Source organism: Calliopsis andreniformis, chromosome 6 (assembly GCF_051401765.1).
Source record: "Calliopsis andreniformis isolate RMS-2024a chromosome 6, iyCalAndr_principal, whole genome shotgun sequence".
Lineage (NCBI taxonomy): Eukaryota > Metazoa > Arthropoda > Insecta > Hymenoptera > Andrenidae > Calliopsis > Calliopsis andreniformis.
In genome coordinates this window covers 7,540,593-7,563,689 of record NC_135067.1, presented here as the reverse complement: position 1 = coordinate 7,563,689, position 23,097 = coordinate 7,540,593, and the positions used below count along the sequence as shown (strand labels likewise).

At 36.5% G+C, this 23,097-nt stretch overlaps 1 protein-coding gene across 2 annotated transcripts; it reads right to left on the bottom strand.

Moving 5' to 3' along the window:
* Positions 1-75: 75 nt before the first annotated feature.
* Positions 76-22,301, bottom strand: LOC143180946 (aquaporin-like). 2 transcript variants are annotated; one of them, XM_076381008.1, is made up of 6 exons: positions 22,055-22,301; positions 20,180-20,324; positions 2,983-3,170; positions 2,587-2,730; positions 1,504-1,945; positions 76-994 (listed from the first exon to the last, which is right to left on the bottom strand). In XM_076381008.1, exons 2-5 carry the CDS (start codon positions 20,313-20,315, stop codon positions 1,520-1,522), a joined length of 894 nt encoding a protein of 297 aa, XP_076237123.1. In that variant the 5' UTR covers positions 20,316-20,324; positions 22,055-22,301; the 3' UTR covers positions 76-994; positions 1,504-1,519. The 2 variants fall into 2 exon arrangements, with proteins under 2 accessions (XP_076237123.1, XP_076237124.1); XM_076381009.1 differs by having other exon boundaries at positions 76-991.
* Between the last annotated feature and the right edge of the window lie 796 nt (positions 22,302-23,097).

The following is a 23,097-nucleotide window of genomic DNA, read 5'->3' as shown; positions in this document are numbered from 1 at the left end:
TACTCGGAAACCTCGTTAATTGATCGCTGAATTCATCCCTAGGCGATCGAACAGCACTAAACGCAGTAAAAGGAATACTCTTGAAACGTATCAAATTTATTTAGAGACATTTCTGTGCTTACAAATTCGTCCCTGAAATTCGTTACTCCTCGAGTCTTTCTCGAAATTAATAATTTATCGCTCGAAAAGACACGCTCTGCTGTCTGGACGAGAACGAAAACCGTTCTCGATGCAACTGCAGCGACAATTAAAAGTTTCCAGCGAGCGACGCCATAGCGACTAAATTCCTGAACGTGACCGGCTAATTCTATTATTTCGCGTTTCCACACGGAAGGCTAACGAGCGGTAAATTTTGCGTTTCGAAATACGCGGTCAAAAGCTAGGCATTTTTTTTTTTACAGAGAAAGGTCAAATGTATTCGATAGAGTAACTCGACAATATGAATTTTAGTAGATTCAGACACCTTTTGGAGGGTGACGATCAGTTATCTATAATAATACTCATAAAAGTTTACAGTTTCCTTGCTTCCAACTGTGAGAAATAAATATAAATAAAAGTATTTGAGGATCTAGTAATAAAATGATCAAAATAAAACAGTTTGGCGGACGTCCAAGAACTGTTTAAAAACGATATTGTTACATTTGTCTGAATTAACGCGCTTTCATGGAATGACATGGTAAGAAACCTCGCCCAAAGCTTAGTCTGAAAGCAATTGTTGCTTCACTTATAACCAAGTTTATATTCAGCCAATAGCCGAGAAGTCCTCCTCGCGTGGCGGTTCTTGATCCACTTGGTTCGAAGACGATTTTCGTGATCTTCGTGAACCAAAGATAGCCCGAGTTTCTCCTGCGTTTCTCTCGTTCTTCTCCCTTCGAAAAATTGTCGTGGACCAAAGGCCTGCTTCCGGTTCCTGCGACCCGAGTAAACGCGGACACGATTAGGATTTCTCGCTCGTGATTGTGAACCGTGGACTACCGGAATGCAATCTTGCCTGCTGAAAGGGGAAAGATACGTTTGATGAGCAGAGTCGTCAGCAACTTTGAGAACCTCGATTCCTTTAGGAACGAATTGAAGCGATTGAAAGATTCTCAACTAGTATGATTGAGTTGTAATAGTTCTACTAACTTAACTTTCTATCTATGAGATGAAAAATACATAAAAATATTTTGTGGGCATTAACGAACTTAAAAAGTATATGAATCTTTTTGGATACTGTGATATAAGTTACTTTGATAATAGAATCAGAGTGACCGTGTTAATAAACGATCATATTGACACCATTCCAGCTGAGAGTTAAGAATAGTTAAAAGAATTGATTTCCTATTTCAAATAGGGTCACTAACTACCCTCTAAGTTGAACTAGAGTTTTCCTTCTAAAGAACCCCAGCTAGATATAACCTGGACAATCCGTATTATTTCTCGTTTGCTTTTCTTCTGACTCGACCTAACCAGTTTTTCAAGTCTACCCTAAAATGGCGCAAAAAAGATTCCTTCTGAACCCACCTGCACTGTTTCCCATTTACGTCTCCATGCCCCCAGGGCTTCGGTTGCCCAAATATTTATCGCAGAGGAATATGCAGCGATACAAAAGCGATGCCACAATGGCTCCTGTGAAGGGCCCCAACCAGTAGATCCAGTGATTCGTCCAGTATCCATTCCACACCGCGGGGCCTAGCGTTCTAGCAGGGTTCAAACTACATCCTGTGTAGGGGATAAAGATGAAGCAGAGTGCTGTGATGCACAGACCAAATCTCAGGGACATGGAGTCTGTGTTCTTGGCGTTTCTGTAATCCCAGATGCCACAAGCGAACAGGGTCAAAATCCCAGTAGCGATCGCTTCTGCTGTAAAGCCTTGCGTCGGGGTCAGACTGCTGTTGACGTCCGACACGCAAAAGGAGGATGCAGCATTCAATTCATGGTACATTAGCTCTGGCGGTGTTATCGTCTGTATGGAGGATCACAAATTCATTAACTTGAGTGTCTCGTTAATCTTCTCAGGTCCAAGGATCATATTTGTCCTACGCGTTTAACACATTCGCGATTGGCGTATTTGGATAATGCTGTCCTTCCCCCAGAGGGAGAAATGGTAGATACTGGACTAACAGGGACACGTATTGCATGATTCAATGGTTATTGGTCTTAAATTGGTTAAAGTGTACTCAAGTTTGAGTAAATCAGTTCAGGGTGATTAACTGTGAGACTGTGGACTGGAAAGATTTGACCTTATTTCAATGAAAGAGCGAAAGATGAGCATAGATCAGTGAGACAAAAGGAAATTGTAGTTTTACTTTTGGCTGTACGGTTACGTGACTATTTTTCAACATGATTTCCTCTAATTTCGATAAATTTCTATCATCGTGATAGAAATAGTTTTTGTTGCGATTAGAACAGTTTTTGTTGTTACTTATTTTGTGTACTTAAATTTATGTGTATATATACATTTGCATTAGCGTCGTTATTAGAGTGAGCAAAAGTTTCAATTTCAAATAAAAATGTAACTGCTGGCGTTATCTGTCCACAGTACTTATGAGTCTAAAGAAGTTAAAGAAGTTGGAGGAAAAATATGAGTAATTGTGATTTCTAGACCTTGATCAAGCCGTAACCCAATAATGCTCCTATACATTGGCAGCAGATGTAGAGAATGGCCATGGGCAGGGACTTTTTCCCAAGAATCACTGCGGCTACTGTTAGCGAGGGGTTGATATGAGCCCCACTGATATGTCCAATGCTCTAAAGAAAAATAAACAGTTTATTACAAATGTTAATTGCAAAAAGACAAATATAGTGTTGACGAGATCTATCTTGAAATCTGCCCCCTGACAGTGTCTTCTCGTTACATGTTAAAGCTTTACTGACAAGTTTATAATGGCCCAGTGTAGACAGTGATTTGTTTCAAATAATTTTAAAATCTTGTTAAATTAAAGCAATTTTAAAGCAACAAAATTGTAACGAAAAGATACTGTATCTATTAATTCTTTTTACCTGTATGGCAATCATGACGGCGAATCCAAAGGTAAACGAGATCTGGAGCGTACTAGGGACAGTCCCGAAACTACCGATGCAACCAGTGCAACCAATGAATACTAAAAGGGCGGTCCCGACTATTTCAGCCACGCCGACCAGCAACGTCTCCCATCCGCTGGCGTCTTCTTTTACCAAAGCAGTCAGCCCTAAAACAACCCAGGCGGTTTTTGGGTTATTGATATGATTTTCTTACCTTAAATATTAAGAGTATAAGACTAAGAGTGGAAGTGACTGAATTAAATATGGAAATAAAAATTAACATGTGAACTTAGCAGTGTGCTTGAACTGGGATATCTTAACATAGATTGTGAGATTTCAGGTAACAGAGAATAGGAAGGTGTACAGAGAAAAGCAGCTTAGAACTTCGAAGTGTGATAAGAGATCAGTAGTAGCAATTGTGGATGGTTGTTCAAACGTCTATAATAACGAACTTAAATATTGTTTCAAATAATTATTTGTTAATTTTATTTCACATCTTTACCCAGTCTTGATGATTATCCCTAGGAAATTATCAAATATTGGGAAGGAAGAGTTCCTGCCATAATTTCCTAATCCCTTGCCTTATAATAACGAGATTTGGAGTAGGGAATCCGGGTCAAACACGGAACTCACGCGTCAGACTCGTTGTACAGATTATGGGAAACACATAAAGAAGGGGTAACGACTTCGTCTAGCAGGGTATCAAACTAAATTGTAATGCAAGGGATTAAAGTCATTATATGTGATCGTAATACTCGAAGTTCCATTTATGATTGAAAAAAAATATCGAGGTTTTTCAGTAATAGTAATCAATTATGCATACAGAGATTTCGATAGGAGTTAAGGTTTGATTGTGAAGGAATATTAAGCTCCTGATTCTGGTCATATTCATGGCTAGATCAATTATTGCGAAACACATATTAGAAATATTAATAGCAAAGATGATTTGTATGTATGTCGCCTGCATTCGTGTAAGCTGCACAGTACTTGCATACAAAACCTGAAGCTAAGTACATATAAAGTGAACTCGTGATTACATTTTCACAAAGTGATGTTTAGATTGGAATATATTCGCTAGGAAACATCATGTCTGAACAATTATTCAACAGTATAGACATACTTTTGAATCGCTTAAGAATCAGGAATTAGCCCACTAAAGTTACTAATTATCGATATTCCATCATTACACTCAACAATGTTTCACACCAAAATTCCACACATTATTTCAGTAGTTGTTTCAATCAACCAAACGCTGTCAGTTGAATATTACAGTATGCCCTGAATAAACTGTTAATTTTCAGGTTTTACTAAATGCCTCCTATTTGGGGAGGTCAATAAATTTTTCATACGTCACTGAATTTTATAAAATTCACGATAAATAAGCATTCAGTAGTGAAAATATTAAATTCTGAATTTTTTGTTAATTCTTTATGGAAGTGACGACTTTATATATTTACGTTCTTCAATGAACATGATACGAAACGCAGCATAAATCAAGTCACATATTTAGAAATAAGAATTTGACACAGCCTATATAGAGTCTAGAATATAAAATATAAAATATGAAATCAATTTCGTTATGTATGATCTAATTGACGTAATAATAATAAACTATTAACGAGCATATAATATTTTACATTTGCAAAAGCCAAATTGCTTCGAGCTGTCATAATGGTAACCTGAGTGTATAAACAATAAATCGAGAAAGAACAATAAAAATAGCTAATATGTGGTATAAAAGAAGTAAAAGTTGAATGAAAAATACTAATGACACTAAACGTAACAAATATTATAATTAAAGTGTTACGACTACAATATAATAAAAATATAAGTCAAAGAGGATAAAGAAATTTGTTTAGTACTGTCATCTCAGTTGTACAATATTCAGGAACAAATAATTGTACGATAAAATTACACATAAAACATATACTTTTCGATTAGAGAATTATTAGAGATCCACTAGCGAACAATGAAGACTAATCATAAAAAAATAATTTTTCGTAAATCATAAATTATATCTGCATTGATTCTAAAGCAGGGCCCACACGTACATACTGAAGACCTGTCGCGTGCTCTTCTATACATTTCCTGAGGAGAAAAGAAAATTATCCGACGACTTTCCTCAGGTTGAATTTCGTCCTGTTGTTGATTTTCAGTACGATTCATGTTATTTATATACCAATTATGCATGTTCACACGATGTTTGCTTGTCCTTTGATGTGACAGCGAATTACCGATCAACGATGGAACTACTACAAACTTCGTCGTGAATACAACTTTCGTAACGCAAACACAATTATAAGATCCTATCTACATATACATATAGATGAAGTATGAATCGTAAGTCGAGGCAAGATTATTGTACTGGAATGTGAACTCTACTTAAACACGCGTGCATCTCGAAATCGTAAAAGCCAACCTCAGAACATCCACTTTTGCATATTAAATTCTCTATATTTACCATCAGATTACCATACAGTTACTACTAATGGATTTTCCAGATTTAGGGAAGTAGAGTCCAAATATGAGATAGCATGTCACCTAAAAATAGCCTACGTTATTTCGTATCTATTTTAATATCAAGTTCCCTCAATGTACATACATGATACTATCAAGAATCGATCGATATCACTTCCATGAACATGTAACCAAAATAGCAGAATTTAACATTTTTACTACCTAACACATATCTTAACCCTTATCTTTTAAGGTCTGATCATTTTTAAGTATTGAATATTCATATGAAGTCTCCCACGTCTTGAGTGAACGAAAAACGACGATGAGGACAAGTTTGTTGCGGTTTAATCGGGGCAAAGAGTAGCAGGTTATCCGAGGAATACTGTACCTAATTTTTAGTAGATAAATTGGCGATAGTCAATCAAGTATGGGAACAGAATGTTTCCAGCGATTATGTTTCAATCTGTAAACGTGTTAAGGAAAGAGGACGCACAGTCATTATGGAAGATGCAGTTGATGGACGACGTGGTTGAACCCCAGTCCATCTTCTGGGTGGAGAAACATCGTACTACTGATGTGAATTCAGACGCGAAAATATCGACAAAATAGCATTCCTTTTTCACCAATTTTCATGGTTATCAGGTCAAGCTAGCCTAGGAAATCTAGTGATTTGCTAAATTAAAGCTATAATTACACTGAGGCAACGACAAGGAGCATTTTATCGCCTCTTGTTGTATATAGACTGTAACTAAAAAACTAGGCGTTTTCAGGCATTATATGCATTTGAACTTTTCACTATCCTTCTGTCTAGAACTTATTCTCCAAAAGTGTTCTATGTTTTTCTAATTTTTTACACCAGTGTTGACAAAATGTTACCTCTTGTTGCTTCAATGTAGACATAGCTTTAAACTTACTACACTGTAAATATCTGTCATGTTCTTGTGTTATTTAGTGTTCCATTTTTTTTAAAAACAATATCTTAATTATATGTATTTGATCAAAATGATGTGCTGAAGTTATGGATCATTGAACGCTCATCTGAAGCTTTTAATTAGTTAATTGAATAATTTAAAAATTAGGACAAGTTAGCTATTACATTACTTTTGTGGATTCTGTATACTCTCTGAAACAATATCTTTTATTTCTGATACTATTTAATATGTAGCTATACACACTGTCGATTATGACAGGTTCATCGATATTCAGGTGCATTAAAACATTTACTGAAACATTAGTAATAATACTATTTTATGAGTAATAATAACGCTAAATATACATTCATACAAATAATAATAAAAGATATCAAAATAACAATGATATTCCATTTACCAAATATTCTAGTTGATAACTTTATATTGACCAAGAACAAAGTTAATAAGGGAAAAGGTTTTAGTTAATTCACTTATCTTCAGATCCAGAAAAATCACCTACATAAAAACAGAAAAGAGTTCCACATTACCACTTTCTTTATAAGTCAAGATCCCAAACATCTTAAATTTCTACTTGAATCATCTTTTACTTTTAATTTAACTAGAAATTCTTTTCTTCATATAATTAAAGTATATTTTAACAAAAACTCATAGTACACACTACTTCTTCGTATAAAAATTGACGCTGTATTAATTTTTCAAATATTTAATAACAGCAAGGTTTAATCATAGTGTAACAATCTCCGTGTCTATATTATCTACTATATAATAATATGATATAGCTAATTAATGATTAAGCAAGGCAACGTCTATAAAGTAACCACCGATCCAGACTTAGGAGTTGGTAGGCCAACTCCTCTCGATTATTAAAGCGTAAAGATAAAAAGAGAAAGGTATGACTACTTAAAAGGCAAGGAGATCACCGTAGAAACGACTGGTCTTATTTTTACGCGGCGAATGCATAATCGACAGAAGTCAAGAGGTTAAGGTTCGCCCCGTGAATTTTAGTAGCCGATTTCATTAAGCATTGATATTCGAGCGGGTCTCACGCTGAATAATACCGTAACGAGCACGTGCGACGTTCTCGTGGCGCGAATCCACGCTCGATCGACGGCAATTTTCTTAATTACGTCGGGGGCCCTCTGACTCCGTCTCATTAAGGTAACCGTGAACGAGTACGCTCGATCGATACCGTTTCCGTTTGGAATCGAGCAAATTGCCCCGTTTACCTTTCCTCCTGTATACTTTATCACGGGCACGCGAAGAGATCTGCATCGAGCCGCCCCGAATGAAATTCGTAACTCGAATAAATTTAGATGACCCCTTTCCAAGGGCCCCCGAAGACCACTCTCCCTTGTCGCGCGTTCAAACTTTGCCGCCCAGGCGCGTCTTCGCCTAGCGTTTCTCTCTCGATATCAAACATCCAGCTCTATCCTGTGAATATTTGGTAACAACTGAACCGGAAGCGATGGAGACGGAGCATACAAGTTCGATCGACTCCTGCGGTACTTCCCAGCGAACTTTTGACGACTTCGACCGCCGTGCTTGTCGAACGCGATTACTGGCTGTGCAAACTTGTGGTGTTAGGGGTCAAGCGGGAATTTGCATGAAAGTTATGCGAGGACTGGCTCAGTCCGTCGAGCAAACGGTTCCTGCAGGGGCTTTTGTTGAGGACATCGAAATACGATTGGGAGCGGTTGAGTTTTGACCTACAGGGAATGTGGGTGCTGGAATTTTGACCTCGAGTAGAACGACTGTGTTAATGGCGAAGGGAAGCGCCTTCAGTGTTTCCATTATTTGGTAGTCAATTTTTGCCAGTTTTGTTGAGTTGTATGTACCGATAATCCTCTTTGGTCGACATAGTTATATCTATTGTTTTGTGACTGGTTTTAGTCAAATTTTTTAATTCTCAAACATACATATAAATGCAAGGTCTAACAAATATAGGTTTTGATATCTTCAAGAGCAATTTTACAATTATATTTCTCAATGTTTTACAATTTGTATAACATTAAAAAATATTGAAATAATCACATATCGAAATTTTCAAATATTAAAGTCTTCATGTAGGTAATCTAATGAGGTAATTCTCATGATTTACATCTACATGTAGGTACCTAAATTTTCATCAGCTTAAATGTTCAAATATTGAAGTTTTCATATTCCAAACTCCTCAAATAATAAAATTCTTAAGGTTTAAAATCTTTATACAAAAAAATTTTTAAATATTCAAATTTTTCAATATCTAAATCTTTTAATATTTGTTAATATATTATACCCTGGAAATAAGCTCAAGGTTCTAGTCAGCATTTTCTAAATTCTTCTTATTAATTTCGTAGAGTTTTATTTATGACCCATAATTTCAATAAATCGAAAATAGAGTACCGAAGCAAGAATTATCTTCAAACAAATTTTTTATGTTTTGTAGAGCATCGAGAACGTATAGCGAAGGATCACTGTATCCCAAAAAGGGATACATACTGTCATATTCAGCTTAAACAGTACTCAAACCGGTAAAGATTCCTCAGAAATTGAACATTATATTTATTATTAGGAAATTCTTTTCAAGAACAGAGCCACGAGCAATATCATATCTTCAAATAGTTGCCGATATACTGTTCATATGAAGAAATACACATACTGAAAGACATTAGAATACTGTTTCCTCGCTGTATGTTCTTGGCTCATTGACGTAAGCTTGCAGCGAGGGACACGTTGTTAAGGTCAGCTGATTTATTGATAGCTCACTTTCGTCTTGTTAGCAATTCGAGTGGGAGCGCATGAAATCAGAACACGTTTACTTAGAATAATTTCAGGATAGGGGAACGCAGCAAGGAGACGTTACAAGGAAAAGATACTAACTAAGTAACCAAAAAATCACATTTAACTATTAGGGTCAGTTATGAAATCGAAGTGCAAACTAGAGGGAGCCACTTGTTTTAGGTTCAAAACAAGTAGAACTTTGCAACCGTTCCACATAAACGTTTAATCAAGAATTTTTTAATTATTACTAACACCAGGGATGATCACTCAAGTAAGCAGCGATACAGAATAACGAAAGGGTCTTTTAAAGTTTCCCTCGTCTCGTATCAAAGGAAGTCTTCCAATTGCAACAATGATAAGCAAGACAAAATCATAGGAGGTATTACCTGCTCCCCTTAAACTCCTGAAATTTGAATATTCCTCGTTAGAGGTTTGCAACCTCGCAAAGTGCTTCTGCTCCATTTATCTCGAACGCTGCAATCTCGGGTCACCGTTACGTATACGTGCGGCAGAAGTGATAAAGGGAGTATCTACGATGAAGAAATCGATCCAGAGGTCAAACGGCTCGCACGGGTTCAGTCGGCGAATTTGCTGGTAAACTAGACAGACACACAACTTCGTACGTGTGTTCTGTCGTAGAGGAGGGTACTAAAGCTCCTGAAGCTGCGTCCTTATCGCTGATAAGAGGGATTTCGCCTGAACCTGACTGAGACGTGCCGTAATACAGACGCGGCTATCAATGCAGGTGATCGTATGCAAATCGTTGAAGGTAGCTTAGAGGCTGTCGCCACGGTGGAACGAGTTTGATCGACGAACGTCGATGAGGGATCACTGTCGCTCTCGATAGAACGGACTGATGGAAATGGCGCGTGACACGTGTTGGCTTCTAATTATATCCGGTCGACACGCGGTTAATCGCGAGAACTCGGTCGTGATTCTGGGCTGAACGTGCTTTAGCATATCGTCACGCGTCGCGGAAACGCGTCGATGACCCCCGTGCGACTGTATGTACACACGCGCGCAATTGCTTAAGGCTGCATATAGGTACACTTGATAAATCAACTGTAAAGGAAATTGAAATGATAGCAATATTTAACTGTAATGAAATAAATGACTATTGAACTCTTATCTCTTAAGGGAGGTTTCGGTTTAGAGTTTTCAAAAATTCGTTTTTTTTCTATTTTTCACGTCTTTGATGTTTGAAAAATATGCACTTGAAAAGAGGCTGCAATATTCTAAAAATTAGCAAAGTTATAGGCTTTTAATGAGTAGGAGTTGCGCACCATCAGCAGACCAACTTTAAACATGCTTTTCTTCAAACATAGCTTTTTGAACCTATATTGCTTAGTAATGTAGGTTTACTGTCATATATGACATTTTTAAAAATCATATACAACTTAGAAGTTACGTATCAAAAACCCAAACTATTACGTTTGTCCCTGGTCTCCTCTGCCTTTGCAAGACACATAACTTCGTTAAGCTTCTACTTCCAACAAAGTACTCTTAGAACTTATTTTCAAGACTTTTGTCTTCAAGAAACAGTAGATACAAATTATCGATTTTTTTCAGTTCCAGATCAGAAGATTTCCTTAAGTTCACAAAAAGTTTGCGATACAAACAGTTATATAAAAATTCCAAATTTCGTTACACGGTGCACCGCACATTTTGTGCTCTCCGCCCAACAGAAACTTCACCAAAAAGTTAACGCTCTCTCAGCGACGTGTCACAAAAATCGACAAATTCTTGCGTCCACGCGAAGTTACGTCATATTTGCAACCGTAGTTATAACAATAGCGAGATTTTATAAACTCCAATCTGGCGGGTCCTGAAAAAAAGCATTTTTCATTCGCACGGTTCTCTGCGTTATTTAGGGATTACCTAAACTGTTACATAAAAATTGCAACGCGGATTATCCTGGCATGGAACGAAATATTCTTACAAAACCTTTCATGACATAACCTGCACTTTTTGGTTGGGTGTTCACAAACAAGGAAGTATAATCAGTAGAGGCATAACACAAAAATGGGAGTTAGAGTTTTCCTTTCAAGAGAGTCTACTTCCGTCGTCAGAAGATGGTATCCGTGTTTTAATTGCAAGTAAAATTACAAGAAGAATAGGTGCTGCTTGCAATTATGATGAAAGTTACTGGCCGTAATTATGAATCGAGAAAGTAATATACCGCGATTGAATCGTGGAAACTAAATAGTGAAAGGTCCGTGAAAGGAGGCTAGGGATCCACATTGTTTTCTCGTTCCATCTCAATAATTAACGATTCTCCGCGGAGCAACACGCCATCTGCTGAATAAACGCAGAGCTGTCAATCCCACCTTTATAGCCAATCAATAAGGTAGAGAGGTGCATTGTCAGCGCAGCAGAATAATCTTAACGATGAAAATTTCGATAGCGACTCGGTACTTCAGTATCTCGTCGACCAACGTATTTACAGTTTGAATTTTCTCAAGTTTGATCTGCGTTTGAATCCAGCGAAATGAAAATCTGTGGAAATAGCAATATAATAACCCCTTGAGGGAAAAGAGTAGAAAGCGCGTGGAGTCAATTTCTACTTTTTTTCGCTGCAGTTGGGCCTCTCTCTAGGAGCGATACACTTTACGATTCGACGAGTGCACGCGTGAAAGTTTTCAAGATCGAGGACTGCTTTATGCTCTACCATTACGCGCTCCAATTAGCGACTCTTCCGCACTTTCCGCAACACGTTCCCTTGTCTGTCTTCTCGGGCAGCGGATTCTTAGAATTCCAGAAAAAATATTATCTCGAATCTGGGCGAATCGCGAATGCAATTTCGACTCGGATTGCGTAAGCTTGCTCTCCATCGGAGCTTCCGGAAAAGCGGTTTAGAGAAGATATGAAAGAACTCGTTCCAGGAGATGAAACGATAGGCGAGACGGTAACAAATTAATTTGTGTAACGATGTGCCTATTACGTCATTTTTGTGCAGCCAAAACGTTAGTGGGTTTCATAGTGTGTTGGTTCTATGGCCAGCCACGCGGAACGTAAACGTAACGTTATACAACAGGTCGGGATTGAATGGCTTTTAACGTGGAGAGGTTGAATGCCTTTTAAGTGAGATTTAAAATTGTAAAATATTGGACCTTAATCCTGCGGTTCCCATAGCTGCCAGTAGATGCATTTTATATGACATATGGCGAAAACAAATTGAAAGCATCTAGAATTTAATGCACTCTAGTGAGCAATTTTATATCTATTCTCATATCTTAATGGTTTATAAAATAAGTAGGTGAGAATCCAGATTTAGTCTATCTTTTAATATATGTATAGTATTTTTTAAATTATAATCCTGTTAAATTCTTTGAATGGTTCACGTACCCCTTTTTGGAACAAGTTGCTTTTATCCATGGAGGTAGAAATGTATGAAATTCATACTGAATTAGGATTCAGGGTATGGCAATTAGATGATTAAAATTGGAATATGGAGTCTGCTATCTGGGAGTTGATGTTGACTAAACTGAATAATTCAGTATTTTTTAGCATGAAGTTCTTTTTGCTAATGGAAGATTAGCTAATTCGAATGAGTAAGTCAGTAAATCGTGAGTCACGAATATCACACGTAATAAAATGTTTTTACTAACTCTGTGACGTGACCCTTGATAATAGTCTTTTACTTCGTGAAAATTTCAACATAGAACCTCGATTCACTAATTCTAAGTTTCAATTATTCATAATCCCCTTAATACAGGATTACGATCATTCGGTATAATAGTAATAAAAGTACATTACAATATTGATCATGGCTTAAACTATAATTCAACAGCAGTTTACTCAAAATAATTAAATTAGCCTCCGGCAGAGTGCTTCAGCTTTGATTCTCGTGTTAAGCTGTCTAATCAAGATTCTGTCGTAATTTGAATGACAACCTTGTCGGATCATCAACAAGATTAGTTATTTGTGAGCATCCGTTTGATGTAGATAGTAAGATTACCATAGATCATTAGGGACGTATGGCTAACAGAAGATTTTAACAATGGTAGGATGTGTTTCACGATGATATTATTATAATGATTGAAAGTTTACTTTGAGTGAAGAATGCGTGGGTTATCAATGACCCACGCAAAGTGAAATATGTTAACGATCATCTGAAATGTTATCTAAAGTTATTTTTATTAATGAAAATTGAGCTGTTTGAAGGAACAGATGTTTAAGAATTAACCATAGATCAATCATGATCCACGCATTGTAGAACACCTCAATTTTTATAGATATAAGTATTTCATTATATGCTTCTGTATTTTCAATCGATTTCTATGGAAAAATTATCTTCAGTCACTAGTGACTCACGAAAATCAAAATACTATTCATGGAATTCTAGATCGAAATCGACCTATTTTGCCAGCATATTTGAGAGGTCACTCAGAACAAAAAATATTACGTGTACAATGAGTTCATTTGTCTTCGTTTTCGAGATATGGAAGCTAGTGATATAGGTAAACCTCAAATAATCAGTAGTATTCAAGCTACTAAACTTTCAATAATGATTATTTATTTAAAACCACGTTTTCATTGATTTATACTACTTACACTGCTTTATATAAATTATTAAAAATGACCACAATGCAATCTCAATGAACACAGAAATATTCTCCTAACTGAGTAACTACATACATCAATATTTTTATCTATATCTCAAAAATAAAGACGAATCGACGCATTGCAACATTTTTTATTCCAAATAACCTCTTAAATATACTGGCAAAGTTTGTCAGTTACGATCTCAAATATCCTGTATAATAATAATTATAGCTGGCCCACGAAGAACAAAATGTTCTCGTAATTTCACGACATATAGTCTAATGTCAAAATAATATTTTCATATTCGTTAAAAGTTAATCCTATTAGACTAAACCTTGTTCTAAAGTATCTCATCACGAATTATGGAAGATTCCAACAGAGTCACTGATTTGTACACCTCGATCCCTGGAGTCCCCTCTCCTACACATTCCAGGAACTCTGACTATCAAACAGTTTACAAAGCTTCCACCTCAGCTAATACTAATCGTCCAATTAATTAAATAGCACTTGAAATCTCAACAACTCGCGATGAACGCACGCTTTATCGTTTACTTCGATCGATAAGAACACGATTCGTAAATTATCCCGCCTGGAGTGCTCCGAATCGGTCGTGAGTGCAACCAGGAACGCTGTAAATAAAATTTGTCCGAGCACGCGTGCAGAACGATGTGTGCAAGTGTGACAGTAGGTCAAGTTCGTGGTGAACGCCCGGAGATCGGTCACCAAACCGACGTCGTTCTCCTCGTGCCTCTCGATTTGCCGTTTTTCGCACGATCCGCGGGATTAACGGTGCTCGATTGAGCGGCGCTCGTTCTGGCGAACGATCCAACGTGCTTCCCGCCACGGAAAGAAAGTCTCCCGCGAAAGTATCTGGAACGTGAAAAACTAGAGAAACGCTTTGGACGATCTCGTTCACAGACATCGCGGATGGACGAGACCGCGCGTTCTTAGTCCGCAAAAGGACATCGTCTTGCGACACATTTGCATTCCCCGACGACGTTGACATTTCAACTTGTTACATTTTAGTCGAAGTGGAGCAGCCGTGAGAAACGACTCCGCGAATGGCTTTGTGAATTATCAGCGTTGGGTCGCGATAAATCATTATCGTCTAATGGAAACAGATCTTGGTTCAGCTTATTGCTCGCAGGCTTGATTTGGCGAGTAGCTAGGTTGTTGGAAGATGTAGTGAAGATGTATTGATAAGTGGGCGACAGTAATTGTAATATGTACTAGTGTTTATGCAAGTTGTTTAAGTTAAAAGTTTAAATAAACCTAATTTTATAGGCAATTGATACAACACAGAGTATAGGCGTACATGATCAACAATTTTGTTGGATTGACTAAAGACCGATTACAGACTGAACAATTCTTCTTTTTCAATGTAATGGATAAGAAGAAAATTTATATATAGAATTCTGTTAAAGCTGTAATCGACCTTTGGTTAGACAGATGAAGTTGTCGGTTGTGTACGCCTAGGCTAAGTGATAAATTTATTTTAGATTTTTTGTTTAGACTGATTTCATAATCAGTGGCACATCTACAGTATTGAGTTCTCTTTAATTGGACGGTAAGATGGGAATTATGAGACAATCAGGCTTCACTATTACCACTGATTGACAACCACCGACCAAATTTTAAACGTAGAAATGGCAGGTTCAATTATATCTAAGAAATAATTTATAAAATATAATTTGTAAGTAACATGATTATTTCTTATATATGTCTAATTACTGTATTGAATTTGTCATTTCTATGTTTGAAATATGGTTGGTGACTGTCAATCAATCTCCTTTAATCAATAATGTAAAACCTCGAAAGATAAGAATAACTGATCTGTGATTTGTCAATGATATTGCCAAATTATTTGATATAAATCTTGCAGAACCAAAATAAAAGGAAGACTTTTTCATGCGTATATGTTCAGGACATTTGACAATAGATTTCAAAAATTTTAAGAAGTGATTCTGTATACATGTCATAATAAGGGGAAAATCAAGAATATCGAAATTGAATTTAAGTCTTCACTTTCAAGTTATTAGTTGTCGAGAAAACGCCTGAAATTCGCGTGAAATCTGCCTGACTTGGGACTTGTTCTACTGATTTCGCTGTATTTAATCTGGCTAATGCACGCCGCAAGTAGAATAAGTCTCAAGTCAGACACAATTCTCGCATATCTTAGCACGTAGAATTACTCCTTAAAATTGTTGACACTTGAACAACCTGTATATTTGCTCTTATGAAGGGTGGTAATTTGTGAGTAACATTTTGAATATAAAATTTCCTTAAATTTACATATTGAAATTTTTATGCATATTACGAGTAGAATGCTTCAGCACTATAAGTAACAATCGTTCCTTAGGCCGTAGGTATTTACTGTCATTCAATTTTTCAATATGAAGATGAATAAGGCATAACATACATTGCAACATGTCTTAGAAAATACTTCACAGTTACGTAAAGAGGATAATTTATGTTGAAGAAAAGAATAAGAAATATATCATTATACGTATACAATATACAAGTAAGAGTGAATTACAGACAAGAATTTAATTATTCAATAACTTTGTTTACAATTCATAACAACACGATTATGAGCTATAGTCTTGAATCTCGATAACGTTTTATGAAATTTAAATTAGAAATACTAATGTTGAAGTGTAGATAACTATAAAAATTCGCATGGTCCTCAGCCATAATGTAAGTAAAGCATTAGTATCGGAAAATAAATAATTGTCACTATTGAAAAGCATCGATAGCCTATTCTACTTGATATCCATTAAGTAGAAATATTTTTTAACAAACGTTAAACAATTATTTAAGTTAACGAAAGCGGCCGTAATAAATCATAGTCTGTACACCACTCATAAAATGTGCCTGTGAACATTAATTTTCTTCTAAATAAAATAATTTTCAGTGACATTATTTATGACATGACCTAGTATAACAGTATACATTGTACGTATATAGGACAATAGTGGTATCAATAGTTTTTTCCCATTAATTCGAAGAGAACCGCTCTTTTTACATTCCTAATTCCCCACTTCGATGCCTGCAAAGTATTACAGGCTAGGAAATTAGCGTAGTTAGGCTGGTCGTGAATGACAGACCATCTTCCGGTTTTAAATAGGCTGCCAGAGGCCTATGTAACGGGTCTATAGACGAAACTAGGTTTTGGCTCTTAATCGTTCGACGTCGTCATACTCTCGTGTTTATTGTGAGCAACCGTGGAAATTTGACCTTTTAACCTATCACGGGTACCTTCAATAAGGACACATTTGTTGCAATTGTCCTACCGTTTTTATAATGCTGTTACTGCCAGTTACGGTTAAACGGTACAGTTATAGCTGTTTTTAACGCGGTACTAATTATCTCACTCGTTAACATAATGCTAATTCTTTTGCGTTATTACTCGCTTGTCTAGTCGTCTAATGTGTACGACACTTGTCAACGTCCATTGAACATTTTAAACGGAATATGCATACGCGTCGGTGATGGTGTACAACTGCCCTTGACACGTTGTTAATGCTTTCACCTATCAACCTATCGATCTTTGTTATCACTGAAGAATGATACACACGACGTTTTGATACAACACAGAATTTAAACAATGTGTTTTATCGGGCGTGGAATCTAGATCGATCGTTAACAATACGATGCTTTCTCGTTTTGAAGATTCTTATCACTACAGTGATGTGATTAACATAATAACGTACGATACCAATATCTTAAATATTAAAGAGTCCAAATTTTTAATCTTCACCTATAGATCATTTTATTTTGTAGGTTTTAATACTTTTGCACCTCTTTTTATACATCACACGTTACATATAATTCAAATTATATAATTATGTTAATTATTACTACATTTTTGTACATGAAAATATAATCATTGTAAATCGAAAGTAATTAAGGTTCTACATGCCTAAACACAGATTTTCATAATAAAAAGATATAACTGTGTTTAATATTGTAATTTTATGTTTATACTTTCTCTTACAATGTGTTTCTCATAGAAGAATGAAACAATAGTGACGCATGTTGGAATAGTTAGAAACATTCAGAGTCTTAAGCAGTTTCACTCCACAGCTATGGAACAGTTTTTTTGTCTCTTCAAAATGAGATCTCATTAATTTTAAATTTCATTGCTTTGAAATACTTTCCCTTTGATTTAATGTACTGTTTAGAACACTGATCGAAATAATTCTATATATAAACCACTTTCTCTGAATTTTATTTATTAACTACTCTCTATTATTTTTTATACGGACGAAAGATTAATTCAAATTTAATTTTTGAAATATAGAACATAATCGTAAAGAATTAGAAATGTAGTAAGGTGAGAGGGTGTTGAAATGCAGAAATATTTTTTTTTCTAATATATTGTTTTAACTAAAAAGTACTCCATAATGTAGACTAACTTGTGTGATGCAAACTCTATGCACTTTATCTGTGAAGTAACATTTAGTTAAGAACTTCCTGTTCTTAACATGTTCACAGTTTGTCAAAAGTGTAGTGATTTATTTCGACATTCAGAAAACCAAATAAAACTGATAATGTTACTAAAAATGCCTAATAGAACGAAGGTAAAAAAGCCAGTTAAATTTAGTCACGAATTCAACAAAAGTCTGATGAAAACATTGTCATAAATCATTGTTCAAATTAACAATTACGTAAAGATCATACTTATATAATATGAAATATTAAATAAAATTTCACGTTATAATATTTGCAGGCTGAAACAGAGTTTTACTTATTTTTCCTGCTAGTGAAAATCATTTTTAATAGCATATGATACCCAGCTTGAGCTTTTTATAATTTTATTTGAAAATTATAATCATTCTCCTATTTCTCCTTTTATCAGACTTCTCACACTTATGTCATCCTTATTACTGAAAAATCACGATTCACAATTTAAAAATTTTCCCGTCACTACCACCCTTCTGCACATTCTTTCCACCAGGAGGATATCTTTCAATTGAAAAATCAGGGGTCCCAAGTAAAATTGAACTATTCAAGTTCAGTGACACTGGTTGCCACTCTAAAATCCTCATGGTCCATTTCCAGGACTCGTGAAAACACTCTGCAAAAGCGCTTCTCGCGTTTTTCCCACCACGTCCTATCGCATTTTTCCTTCGAACGCAGCCTCTCGACAACTTTCTTTTCTACTGCAAAAAAATGAAGAACAGAAAAAGGCAGACAACTAAGAAACAGGAAGTTCCCTTCCTCTCGCTGTCATCGACCGAAGGCGGCCTCTTGGCGTAGGCAAAAGTGAAACGGTCTGAAAAATAAATTTCCCCTGAGTTGTAGCGGGGATATCCGCGATTTGTCAAACGATCTCGAGCACCGAGCAACAATGAACAATCGTCGGCGAACGGTATGCAAATCGTTGCGTCCCGTTTTTCAACGCTAATGGGACATCTGTTGCGTTTGGCTTCGATTTAGCCACTTTCGCGGCTACGCTAGCCCGATTTCGAGAAAATGCAAGTCGCGTCGCGCACTTTCCTCCTTTCTTTCGCTGAGAAAGGGAAGAGCACGGCGCCTTTCTACTTCGCTCGCCCGAATTACAGCACGATCGCATCACGTGCCTAAACAACCCATCACATCACGTGGCTAAGCACTGTGCAGCCGTCAAGACGTACTGCCTTCGCGCTAAACAGCTGTCGATGCAGCTGCAGGGAATTCTTTCAAACTTTTGACGAATATTAATTCATTTTATTACATCCCTTCTTTATGAGATTTAACGTGATGTTGATTGCACTATGTAGATAATTTTATCCATATGTTTTGGTGTACCTTTTGTATACACTTTCTCATTATGATCTTGGTATTTTCGACAATTTTTGGAGTAGCTGCCCACTTTTCTTTCGTTTTATTGTTGTTGAGATGAATTTAAATTGAAGAGGGGAACATGTATATTTTGTATAGTTTATGGTCTCATTATTGATTTCGTATCACAAGACTATAGCGATTGAGAACGTACCTCTTTTTAATTTTCAAAGCAGCCCTTAGTTTTCAAACACTGCATTTCATAGTATCATTACCTACGTCAGTATAGTATGGTTCATCTGTGAATGGGACTTCAATATTACATATTAGCTTTCCAACTAGCTTTAGCTCCTTCAAGTTTATATCTCTGTTCAGTCTCCCTTTCAAGTCTAGTTTGGAAAGCTTTATATATCTATGTATATTAAGTGTTTCAGGGTTTTGTTTCCTTGTTAATATTACTCTATTGGGTATTTCAAACTTTGGTTTTTAATTGCAAATAAATAAACGAAATTATACTACAACTTATTCTAGTATCTTATCTATTTGAACTTTTTCATTAGCTAGATACAATAAATAAAATTCAACTAGAATGTACGTTTCAGTAGGCAGTATGGCTAACCATAAGTAAAATGAAAATTAGGAACAGGTACCTATACGTTAATCGTTAATAATTGTAGTATTGAAGCAAAGATTATTAAATAAAAAATAGTACTTACAGGGTGATTTGAGTTTCTCTTTAGCCGCTTGTATGCTGGAGTTCGATCTGAGTGTGATACCGATGCTTTTTGATTTTCCCACGGAATTGTCATTGATCCCTGTTGGTGTTATTATCGAGATGCCACCTTGCTCCATGTTTGTTATCTAAAATTTACGTGGTATCGCTTTTTAAAACTTTTCGAAACAAGGAAAATTTGTGATTGAATTCTGATAATGAGTTTGAAGAAACTAGAGGAAATTCATGAAGATGTCTATACGTATGAGGACACTAACTAGATATCGAATAAGCAATTTCATTCTGCGTAGAAAATTTTCAATTACATAATTATTTTAATTGACAGCAGGCAAGTTGAAAGTCTGCTGTAATTTTCTAATTATATTAAGAAAATGTTAATAAACAGAATACATAGATCGACGAAGTATTGAAGTTGTACTTTCTTGTAGCTAGTCTTTATCAAATTAACAGTTAAGTAATTACCACAGAGGGTTAATCTAATTAACTTTTTCTGCCTTTCTTTTATATAATATCAATTCTTATCTTGTACCATTTAATGTTATATAGATTTCATGTGAAATTTTTTAATATAAAACTGTAGAAGTGCTGAATTAGGCAGTTAATCTCCAAGAATAATAAATGTCTAAATACTAAAAAATATCATTAGTGGATTTTAAAGATACTAAAAATAAGGAAATATATAATTCTTTAAAACTATTATATAAAGAATTTTCTGTCAATAGTAATACAAGAAACATCGTCGAACATACTTTTATCTAAATTTCAAGTTAGTGTCCTCATTCATCAGCTAGTTCTACATCCTAAAAGGAAAATTTCAGAAAATTCCATCATATTCTGCTGTAGTGAATTTTGAAATTTCTGAAGCTTCAAACATAGTTGGACAAGGCTCAATAATCTATGTAAGGATTCAGTAATCCTAATTAGTTTCCAATGGAATATGAAACGACTCAACGAACATCTTCGAAAAAGTGGGAAACAGTTCATTTAGGAAAATTCCTTAAAAAGATATATTACAGCATATAAGTACGTACGCATTAGTAATGCAAATACAATTAGTAATACGAATGTAGAGTTATAGTTCACGAATGCGTTATCTAGAAAATTTCAGGTCTATCGCGTGTTAAGACGGCCTCCGCAGCTAAAAACAGTCATAAATCGATCCTGGCACTGTACTCTAAAAACGACCAACGAGACAAATGGTTGTAAATTGTTCGCGAAACAAGATTGACCCGGGCGAAAAATTCTCCAGCAAATAATCGTAAATTCTGTGCAGAGGAAATCAGATCAGATCCTTTGGAAATGATAAGACCAATGCAAGCTACCGTGAAAGAATAAAACCCACCGAGATTAAATAATCGTCTGATACCCATGCAAAAGGGGAAATAACTCTTCGCCATGATGACGGAGGATCGAGAATCGTTTACAGGAAGTAGGAACTATCGCAAATTTCACAGTGGATTCGGTAGCCGCAAGCTGTATCGATAATCCTTTAATCCGCGCCCAAGGATCGCCCCGATAACAATTTAATCTTTGTGTATTGCGTTGTAAACACTGATCGCTATTAAACGAGCACACTCTACCAAACGTTTCAGAATTCGTATCGACCCTATCTCCAGACTCGTATCGAATTTAAGTCCAACAGAAGTCAAGAAAAATTCAGTGACAGATTACATGGATTTATGAATCGAGTCGAAGCACTCGAGATAAGGAACCATCGATTCTCTCATCATTCGTCAAACACCCCCTTCAAGTTTCCCAGAAACTGAGTCTCGAAGGGCCACAATTCCCCATGAAACCTCGAATATTGCGCGCAGTCGTGTCGCTCCGGGTCGCGACTGACTTCATGCTTCAAACTCACCCTCGGTGCCGCTGGTAAACAGTTTATTCAGCGCAGGCTCCCGCGTGGCAACGAAAACACACGATGGCAAATAAATAAATAATCGAAATAAATATTGCCTCGCGAGTTGCAATCGGTTATTGGCTGAGGGCCTTCGGCAGTTTTCGTTGACGCGGTTAGGTGTGTTCGAATGTCGCGTGGCTTGGACGAGACTGAATCGTTTCGCGGTTCGCGTCTACCTCTATATGTAGAAACTCCTCCCCAGTCGAGCGGGCCGACGTTCTCTCCCGTTACACGACGCCGCTCAGCGTGCAGACCGTCTCGTCGCGAATTAATCTTCCGCCGCGACACAGTTCCCATTTCTCCGATTTTGACTATTCCCATCGGGGAGTCTCGCCCGCTTTCGCGGGGGACAATTCGAGCTGAAAGAGCGGCCTTGGCGTGTGTCGTTAGTGCGTCCGCGAATGGGAGTAGGAGAATACAATATCGGGAGCAACTGTGACTGTTGGATCTTCGTTGCCAAATATTTTCGCGTTATTTCTGGGCGATTGTCGTTTTGGTAACCTTGGACGATTCGAGACGTTTCGCGTGAAAGAAGTCCTTTAAGGTTTGAGAGTGCATGATAAGAGTCGTGGAGAGAGGAGGAAGAGTTTGGGAGTTCAGAGGGGAATCGTTGATGAGTTGGTTGCTGCGTCTTGGTCGTTGTCGATTTTGATAATGCGGCATTTTCGATCGCAGGAGATAATGACGGCGTCTTGAACGAGGATCGCGCGATGATAAATTTTTGAGCACGTCCAGATATCGGCCACTCGAGATACGTGAATGTGAAGTATGGCAGTAACAGAGTTTAATTCGCTGCTTAAAGTTCTCTTGACATTTAATATATATTATGTAATTATGTATATTATTACTGGTGATAATTAGGCTTACTTTTAGTCGCATTGGTATTCTTCCAATTTTCGAATTTCATGCTCGTGAAAATCTGATGTATGCCAAGTTAAAAGGTGCAATATGTTTGGAGGTATTCAAAGGAGTTTAAAAAGTATTTAGAGCTAAGCTATCGT